Genomic DNA, 10,292 nt, shown 5'->3' on the forward strand with positions numbered 1-10,292 from the left:
ATAGCAGCATGGGAAACTCTGGGGTTAATACACTGAGATTTTGAAGATGCCTGAATTCCGTTTTTAAAAGAAGATTGGACAACATCTCAAGTACCTTATGCCTTATCCATTCAGCAACAGTAACAGCTTTTGTCAACCATGTCCGACGGCTAAACATGTAGTTATGAGTAAATAAAGCCAGAGGCTCCAATTTTGTTCAGATGGAAGAGCAGAACTGGCAACTTGCCGGAGCCTTGGGTTGCAATTTGCACATAATGAAGCAGATTGCAGCCATTCCTAGATTTAATCTGAAAATGCAGCCATATGGAAAAGTTCAAATATGCAGCACTCCATCATAACCAAAGAAACCTGTGGCTGCCTATATTTGTAATCTGCAGGTGGAGCTGCACAGGCCAAATTTTCTAAAGTGCTCAGGCCCCCTCATCTCCTGTTTATGTTCCCACATTAGATATACAGATTTTCAAATGTGCATAGCACCCAGCAGTCCCCATTCAGAACATCAGATGCCGAGCAGTAGAAAATATGGTCCTTTAAGTCTCAGAAAACAACATTCCGTCTTCATTTGAGCAATCTCACAAAAAACAAAAAAGAAAATCATCAAAGCGAGGCCTCCAATCTCCATGAGCAGCCTCTCTGATGGCCCAGAGTTCTACAAAGCTACCAGTGTGATACCATTGATTTTGGCAACCTTGTGACAAGAAAACCTAGATCAGAGTCAGAGTGAATCAATAGCCCAAACCTCACCTTTACTGGGGAAGGTCATCTCTGGTCAAAGGTTCTGCACATCGCCAGAGTCTATTTCAGGTGAGTATGGAACTCAGTCTAGATCAGGTTATTCTTTTCCTTATTACAAGTGACTTATTGAGACAGAGGAAGGTCTCTTCAGGCCTGGTTCTCCAAGGAAGATCCTTGATTTACATGCAATTTGCTGCATGTGGAATTTTCAGAATAGAGCTTACCCCCCACCCCCCCCACGTTACTGTCTGCTATACGTTGACATTCAAGAGACTATGGCACTTTCCATAAGAGTAGGGATTTGTCCATCACCAAAAAGATCTCCCCTCTCCTGACTTCTCCCACCATTATGTAGTGCATACACTGTGAACCAGTAGTCTGCCTGGCTGCTGCTTTGCTAGATACTCACCTTACCATGGACAGAAGCAGCACATCAGGGCAGAGATTCCTATGTGTATTAATGCCTTCATCCTACAGTCATTCTACTGTCCTTACAATAGTGCTTACCACTTGGGAAGGCCCATTGACAACTTGGGTACTTAGCAATAAACTTGGTAGTAAGTGTTTACTGAATTTGTGAAGTAAATGGCCATTGGGGGGGCTAGCGGGGAGATAAAAAGCCCTACATAAACAAAGTTATTATTACTGCTAAAATCATCTTATTTCTGCATTCCCATCACCACTGATTTGTATGTAGGAAGTTATGTCGGACATTTCTGAGGAATTGTCACATTTTACTGATTCTCAAAGTTATGCCCATTTATACATGCAAACATTTGATGACTTAACACTGTGCATTTGAGAATAGAAAAGAAGTCCCATGGCCTTATCTTTCTTTTAGAATTCAGTCTCTATTTCACATATTGGCCATTGCACAAATAAACAATCATTAATAACTACAAGGCTGGACAGCCATTGCTTCCCAACAGAACGGCCTGCCAATACTCTGTGGATCTGGAGATATATTGCTGTTCCTGCTTCCTCCAGGAAATCTTTTCCAAGGACCTACACCCTAGTCTAGCTTACTCAGATTCTGAAAATTGTTGTTTATGACTGTGGCTACAATCCTTGACCCAAGGAGCACTGCCAGGAATTAAACCACAGTCTATAGAGAGCAACAAGATCCATAAGCTAGAGTTTTCTAGCATTATTAGTCTACTATATGAGAGTGCTAATTCTAAGACAAACGAGAGAGCTATGCCAGGATAATACTTCAGATGCTGCAAATCACGTTTATATTGTTAAACCTTTTAAAGTCTGGCATACTTTTAAATGGATAGCATACCTGTTAGTAGGATAAAGTCCAAACTGCTAAATAAATAAAATGATGAATTTCCTAATACAGCTGGGCAGAGTGTCCCTGCAAGTATAATGTACATATATCAATTTCCTACTGAGCTAGCCCTGACTTTCAAATTTCCTTTAATCCTCTTATAGTAAACACAGTGCAGCTCTCTGGCAAACAACTGTAACATTCTGCCTGTAATATCATATTTGTCTGAAACAAAACCGTGAGCACAGAATGTGGCTTGACTTGGAATGGCACAATAAACTGTTCTCCACAGAAACTTAATTTTTAGACAATATTACATTTTAAACAAACAACAAAAAACACAAACCAAGACACTTTTTACAAAGGGCAGAGTGATTATTTTTGATAAGTATTCCAGATTGTGTTAATATGTACCCTATTTTTAAAGGCAACTACAGAAACACTGAAATTGTCAACATTTTCTAGCTAGAAGCGCTATACCTGAATTAAAGGATAATAATTGGCACCTTGTCAAAATTTCATATCCAAGCATATATAGGAGCCTGTGGCAAAGCTTTTTGCTCAGTGTTGCCCTATAAAGAAGAAACATGGGGAGAAGAGGATATTTTTAACTTAAGGAAGCCAAGAGGGATTTATTTATTTTATTTATTTAAAATCTCTCATAGTTTAGAATGAATTTCTGGTAGACAAAGGTGGAATTTAACTTAGAATTTTAAACAAAGACCTAAATTCATACATGGTATCATTTCATTTAAGACAGAAAGGTGAATTTGGCCTATAGTGTCCATGATCTGAAGCTATTCTTCTGCCTTTGACTTTTCAATCTCTGATGAAGTGTTGCATTTCTCAACTGTCTTAAGTGATATGGCAAGGAGAGGGAGTCATTGCAGAAAAGAGAAGATTTAGACAAAAAAAAAAAAAAAAAAAAACACACAACACTGCACATTTCCAGCATTTTCACTGGTCTCCCTGCTATTTTTGACTAAAATGAGTTTTCTTTCATAAATCTACGTATGTGACATCTAAATTCTTTGGTTACAGATAGGCTTGTGATGTCATAAATTCTGCTTGTGATGTCAAATTCTGCATTATGACTTCACTGCGGGATCAATTTAGAGTGACAGATGGAAACGTCTGGGAAAGAGTACATTTCTCCTTCTGTGTCTACATATGTTATTTATAAAGTGCCTTTAGCTTTGTCTCAAATTTGTAAGAGAGTCATTATTTGAAGAATAAATGGTCCAAACTTGCTTCACTGAAGTCTATGCCAAAATTTCCATGGTCATCAGTAGTGAACCATTAGGCCCAACGTGTCAATTCTCTCCCCGGTGTAAGCCCCACTAACTGCAATAGGCTTTCACCAGGGATACATTTAGTCCAAATCTGAATGATAATTTCCCAATAAAAAACCATGTGGCTGATAAATGGATCTATCCAATAATGCATTATATTTTCATTTGACACACCTCCTTGTTCCTAGGACCAGCATTCCGACCTGGTGCCCAGCTGTTGGTGCCCAGTGCATTAATAGGTCAGAAACTGGCACAAAGGAGGTGGGTCATGTAAGAAGTGCATCCCTGGACTGAAGGCATAGGTCAGCATAAAGTTGGGTTGGTATATATTTTGTATACGAGTTTTTGCCTCCTCTGACAACCCCTCTCTGACCTGCTTACCAAAATCTTAACATTGTTAGTTTCCAGATATCATCCACATGGAGATTGGCCAGTGTCCTGATGTTTATGGGCAGCAGATTCTGCTTCATTTCAATCCAACTGGTTTTGGCTTCACTGGAAGCAAGATCTGGCCTTACCAGGGAAAACTGTTTCTTGTCAGGATTACTTCTATAGTACACTGACAACACTTCTGTTTATCTTTCATTAGCGCTAAAGCAAAATATCAGACATTGCTTTACTACCCTTAAGTGCTATTATTATAGCAAGGTAGCATAGTGGATAACTTGGGGTTGTAATCCATGATAGACCTCCATACAAACAAAGAAAAGCAGCTAGTTTTCAATGGATTATAAGATTAAGTTCCCTTCAGAATCACAGTTCTAGCACTGGGTTGAATAATATTTTTCATGTCAACAATGTTTGTACAAGACAAAGTCAACTAAGCATTTTGCATGAGCTCTCGGGTGTTCTCTGTGTTCTTTTTCACCTCACTGTTTAAATAAATTATAAGAGAAGAGAGCTTTAATGTTGCACTGCTGATAAATCCATATCATGAACGTTATATTTGTGCTGTGGTGATCACACACTAGAGAAAGCAGTTTTCAAAAAAAAAAAAAAAAATGAAATTTTGGGGGTAAATACTGTCTTTTCTTAGGGTATTTCAATTATCCTCATTTCTGTCTTTACAACTGCTTTCTTAGTATGCTATAATCAGAGATAATGATCTTTAGTAGGGTTACTGTACTTGGAATATCAGAATTTTAATTTCCTCTGGTTTTTCTTATAACTGGATGAATTTCTTCAAATAAATGTCTCCTAAATATTGATATTTAAATAATCTGAAATGGCAGAAGTTTATTATTTCGTTCCTTTGAAGATGACGACATGCATATTAAAATTAATATGACAACGGTGATGCAGTATCCAGGGAAAGGAGACTTTGTTAAATCTTCCAGTACCTTAGCAATAGCTTCCCATTTGTCCCTGTCTCACTCTTATAAAGACCAATGTTTAAAAAAAAAAAAAAAAAAAAAAAAAAAAAAGGGGTGGCGTGGGGTGGGGTAGGGGAGTCAGACCAGGGAAGAACAAACCATAAGCTTTCTATGGAAATAGCTTGTGGAATAGTCTTGCAAGGGCAGCTGAGGTAACTACACCATTTATGATATTTAAATGTAGATTGTGTTATGTTTTCATATACAAGTAGCAAAGCAGACTAACACTTCAAGAAATAGTTCCTATAAGAGAACACAGTGGGTCTCTCTCCTCTGAAGCAGGCTGCAGCAATTTTGAGAAGAATGGGAATGGAGTAGATGATCTCTAGTCATAGAGCTGTTCCATCTTGAACGTCTATGATTTTGCAATTATAATTGAATTATAATTCCTAGGAATAGTCAATACAGTCATTCTGGCATTCTTAGGGCAACTATGTGGCTCAGCACTGACATCTCTGCTATATCCCAGGTGTAAGTTGTACATGTAAAGCTGAGGGTATATGCACAGTATGTACAATAGATATTTTGAAGAAAAGACTATACCCACTATTTCACAGCACGACAGCTGTCCTCTGCTGCTGGATTAAAATGTTTTGGTCCCCTAATAATAGGGCTGGTCAATTTTTGGTGGAAATATCCAGTTTTCATTTTTAAAAGAGACCTCAAATATCTCAAAACCAAAATGTTTTAGGTTTATGGCTGAAAACTGAAAATTTTCAAATCTGAAATGCCACGTTAGTGCCTTCTGGGAGTTGTTGTTCAGAGGACCTCATCACCCCAACTCTCCACTAGGGTCCATACTCTGTAACCAGACAACATCTCCCATGATGTGCTACAGTCATGGAACCCCCACAATGCACTGCAACAGTTCATAAAGAAGGGAGGCCATGCTGCATCATGGGCGACATAGTCCAGACAGGGATCTTGGACTATAGGATAGAATGGGGGCACGAGGCAACCAAAGTAAACTTCCAGTAGGCACCATGGCACATTTCTGAATAGAAATTTTCAGTGTTCTGTCAAATCTCCCTGCTCTCTTCAACAGCAGGATCCTACATGAAGGGTAGGACAGGAATATAATTAAAAAGCAGTGAACCTTCTACCACTGGCTATGGACTAAGGATGACAAGCAAACCAACAATCACTTAATCAGTCCTCCACTCATGATCCCAAATTCTATTTTTACACTCCCAAGACAAACACAGGACATCACTGTTCAAATAAATTCTTATTATATTGCTCATCATCTAGCAGATTTACCTGCTGCCAGACAATGCATCTAAAATTCTTAGACCAGAGTAATTCATATCAAATTCTACCCTTTTAGGAGTGGGGAAGAGATGTGTGTGCAGAAGTGGGACAGGGAATGTGAAGAAGGCAACTGCGACAGCTGCAGGCTCCCGTTCTGCTAACCTGGCAAAAACTCTTCCAAAAGAGGCAGCTCGGTGGGCAGTGGAGCAAGACCCAGGAGATAGCCAGGCTCTCTGGGAAGGGAGCCATGCTCTCTGGGAAGGGAGCCCAGAGTCTGCAGCAAGTTGTCTAGGGCTCCATGCTAGTCTGACCTTCATTGATTCCCCTAGATGTGCAACTGTAATAAGGAAGCAAATGGCACTGTGATGTATAATCCTGTTGTGCTGTTTTGGAGGAGAATAGGGGGGTCTGATCCATGAAGGCGTGCAGCTCGCCGAATTCAGCCATAGATCCACAGGATTTGATTTTGAGTTTCCTGCAGATTCCTTAACTATATAGCACCAGGGGAATCCACCAGGTGTTTGTAAATAATTTTCTCCTGCTGTGGCTTTGTTTACCCCAAATGGAGTTTATCTGGGTCTAGTGGGATTACACCTTCATAAATACTATCCTTGGAATCTAGATTTAGCTTTGGCCACCATTAGTCAGTATTGCCCTGGATGCTCAGTGGACATCTCAGATATATTTTTTTCATTCAAATCTTTTCCATCTGATGCAGCGGAAGCAAAATAGTTTAAATCCCTTCTAACATAATAAACATTGCAAATTAAGTAGATCTTAAAGAGGGATGGAAGAGTGAGTCAGGTACCTGAAGTGACTGAATGTATAAGTCTAGAATACAGGGGACTACATCCTGCATTGCAGGTTAATGGATTTTCACTTTGTGCATCTTTTCTATCTTCATTGTGATCAGATTTGTCTCCTCCACATAATACTTCACACTTCCATAGGAAGATATCAAAGTGCTTAACAGATAAATCCTCTTCCCTGTGCAAAGCGCAAGTGACTGAGCATTGTGTAAGAGGTTACTGTGGCAATCTATGAGGGTTGGGGGGGGGATTAGAATTTACCCCATTTCTCCCCCAAACACAACATGCCAGCAGATCTACAAAGTCATGGATACATTGTCCGTGTCTTTACACTAAAGCCCCTCTCTATTCTAACATGTACAGAACACTCATAACATATTGGCTTTGGACACTCTGAGAGCATTCAGTGTCCTCAGTCACCGTCTCTTCATATGCTGCGAAAACACACTGGTGCTGCTGCATTCAGGATCTTCCATGGAAGTATAAGAGGAGTATTATTCCTATGGGGAAACTGATGCATGGAGAGGTTAAGCCCCTTTCTCAAGGTCTGTGGCACAAACTGGAATAGAACCCAGATGTCCTGAATCCCAGCCTGGTATGCTGACCACTAAACCTTCCTTCTGTTAAATTAAGAAATGAATAGTGCAAGCTAAGTTGTTGTTTTTTTGCTACCAAAAAATTGTTATTTTCCACCTCTCTCTAATTTTAATGTTTTTAAAGGAAGGAGTTCTAAGAAATGTACTTCAAGATTAACAATAAAAATATATCAATAGCAGACAGCTTTAGCAAATATTTTGGACAATACTTACTTCCTGGCTTTAGACATTAGGAAGAAAATACATCCCCTACAGAAACACAGTACCTATATCGTATATACATTGGTGGGAAGTAAATGAGCCTGAAGTGATGTTCACTTCATAGTGGCTTTGAATGCAGTAGCCTTGAAGTGGTTTGATATGCAGATTGCTAATTAGGGCTCAGTGAGTGAATTCTGCTTGTTCTTGCACCTGTTGCTTGTTATTCAACAGGATTGTTTAGAATCCTAATCTAAGTTTTCGTTATAGAAACTCCTCTTTCCACCGTTATTTGTACAGTTAAACTTTTAAAGTCCAACTGTGTTCAACAGGACTTCAGCTTTTTTTTTTTTTTTTTTTTTTTTTTTTTGCTTTTTTGGGGGTGGGGGAAGGGGGGCTCTTGAACACAGAAGGTTTAACTTGTTATGAGCTGTTAATTTTGTCCTCTAAAATCCACCAGAAATAAAAGTTATATAATCATTTTTACAAACCTGTACTAAAAATAGGAGTAGCTCAGCCAAATGCCATTGCAATTTTTTTCTAAGACCTGAGACTCCAATTTTGTCAGACGTATGGAAATGCAAATATTTCTGTTGCTTTATCAGACAATCAAGCAGGATCTCACTGTGAGACAGACATGGGTTTGTATTAGTATAATCCTCATTCGCATGCGGCGGGGGGGTGGGATACTGCATATGTATTTCTAACTCATGACTATAAAAAAATAATACTATTTGTACTTGGAGCTGATCCCTCATGGGGTTTCATAATCACAAACCATAATTAACCCAAAGCAAAGAAAGAAAGGTACAAAGGGGCACAGGTTCCAGCTAGGGATTTTTTTCCATGATACTTAAACCCAAAGGATTTTTTTTAAGCCATGCAGTTAACTTATCTTAGAATGCTGTTCAAAATAAAACCTAGATCTAGAGACACCTGATAGCTTGCTCATATTAATTTAGTTACATGCCTCATGGGAACTTGCCACATTTAAAGGACATATGAGCACAATATATGATATTCAGAAAATATTAAGCTATTACTTTAAAATAACACTGCTGCTTGCTTTGCACTGCAGATCATTTCAAATTGAATGTGCTAAAGCTGGGCCGTTAAGTTTTCACAAGGATATAACTATTGCACACACAGAATCACTTTAAAATGGGGAAAAGCTACAATGTGGTTTTTTCCACCAATTATTGCAATTCTTCTTGAACTATGCAAATTTAATACAGGAACAAATATTGTTTCCTCCAAATCTGCAAGATGAATTGAGAGATGAGGTGTATTTTTTCCTCCTTTCTAAACAGGAGTAGAAAATGACAGAACTTTAAGGGGAAAAAATTAATTCCTGCAAAATAAATAACAATGCCTTATACATGTGCAGTAACTAACATCAAGTTCTTCTGCTTCAGATAAGCTATGATGATCTCCATACCTGCAACCAGCTGAGGGATTTTCTTCAGTTCCCTGTGTCCTGGAGGTTATTATATATCCAATGGACTGATTAAGTGTGGTCTCCTGCTGCTGCTGCTGCTGCTGCTTTCAGTTCTGACTCAACCAGGCTGCTGCAGATGCCCATAAGAGCTCAATTTAAAAGAGCTGCGAATGAGGAGAGCATGCCTGGCTTTGCAGGGTCTCAGGCTAGCTTTGGTGCAGATATGAAAGGAACACTGGAGCCTCAGCACTGACTCTTCTCAGGCACTGCGTGGGGATATCATCAAAGACTAAGCTTTCCATTGGCTCTGATCGCCAAACAAATCACACCAGCCACCCCCTGCCTCCACCCGCCCCCCTCTCCACTCAGCGCTTGTTTCTCATCTAACCCGCAAACATTGCAGCTACAGATACTCCAGTCGCTTGCTGTGTTTCTGCTTTCCTCCTTCCAGGCTGTGGATTTACAACCTTGTGGTCAGCTCTACCATTTTTTTTTTAAAAAAAAAAATCAGACTTCCAAATCAAGCCCTCCTGTTGTTGTAGGGAAATCTTCCCTGTACTAACCCACCGAAAAATAGCCCCTTTAGATCTTCTTCCTTTTATTGAAGGACCTGCAATGTTAAGAATACATGAAGGTTGTGATTGTGTGCAATGCTTGACATTCAAACATATTAGTTTTTTTTTACTTTTTTTTTTAAAAAATCCCTTACTAGTAAAATTAAAAGCTTGCAGAGCCTAATTACCTGGGGAATAAAAAGGTGAAATCTTCAGCTGAGGCAGAACAATGTCCTCATTACCTGTGCTTTCCTTGTAGAAGTTGGGCTATTATTCCAATATTTGTTTACTGAAGGAAAGGAAGCCATTTATAATCTGCATCAAATCATGCCATTTACACAGAAAAAGAAACCATGATGCCAAAGCGCTTCTTCCCTGGGTCTGAAATTTATTTCATCAGAGCAACTGAAATGACTCCTGCTTCCTGCTGGAATGTTGGGGCTGCTCTTTTTCTTTCATAGGATGGGTCAAGGTGGCTTGTGGGGTAGGATTCTTTTGCAACCAGGGTTTGTGCACAGTTTTGGGTTCAATTCGGAGTCCTTTCTTCTGAGAAAACTGACAGTCCTGTGCCTTTAGTATGACCCTCTCTTTAAACAAGAGTAAAGTCGATGCAGATGAATAGGTTGTTTTGGGTTCTCTTGTTGCAGGAAGATGTAACATTTTCTGTTAACATGTTGGCACAGTTGCGTATGAAAATTAGGGAGAACAGAATGTATCCGTGATAACAGATGCATCCTTAATTTAGGCTGACACATACTTGACTGGGGCTGTTG

General features: G+C 39.3%; 1 protein-coding gene across 14 annotated transcripts in view; it reads right to left on the bottom strand.

Annotated features, from left to right (window-relative positions):
* GREM2 (gremlin 2, DAN family BMP antagonist) overlaps positions 1–9,239 on the bottom strand; it is a 52,431-nt gene extending 43,192 nt beyond the window's left edge. For 2 of the 14 annotated variants that reach the window (XM_043511433.1, XM_043511434.1), the window contains exons 1-4: positions 8,966–9,239; positions 2,489–2,580; positions 2,021–2,095; positions 745–954 (exon numbers count right to left, since the gene is read on the bottom strand). Coding sequence is in view for 3 of the 14 variants with exons in the window: in XM_038393618.2 (XP_038249546.1) it covers positions 8,923–8,963 (41 nt within the window). In the remaining 11 variants the exon portion in view is untranslated. Of the gene's footprint in view, positions 1–744; positions 955–2,020; positions 2,096–2,488; positions 2,581–7,542; positions 7,637–8,018; positions 8,042–8,922 lie in introns of those variants that run through there. The other 12 variants (XM_043511427.1, XM_043511426.1, XM_038393621.2 and 9 more) reach the window with 10 other exon arrangements.
* Positions 9,240–10,292: the final 1,053 nt, after the last annotated feature.

This window comes from Dermochelys coriacea, chromosome 3, assembly GCF_009764565.3.
Source record: "Dermochelys coriacea isolate rDerCor1 chromosome 3, rDerCor1.pri.v4, whole genome shotgun sequence".
Taxonomy (NCBI): domain Eukaryota; kingdom Metazoa; phylum Chordata; order Testudines; family Dermochelyidae; genus Dermochelys; species Dermochelys coriacea.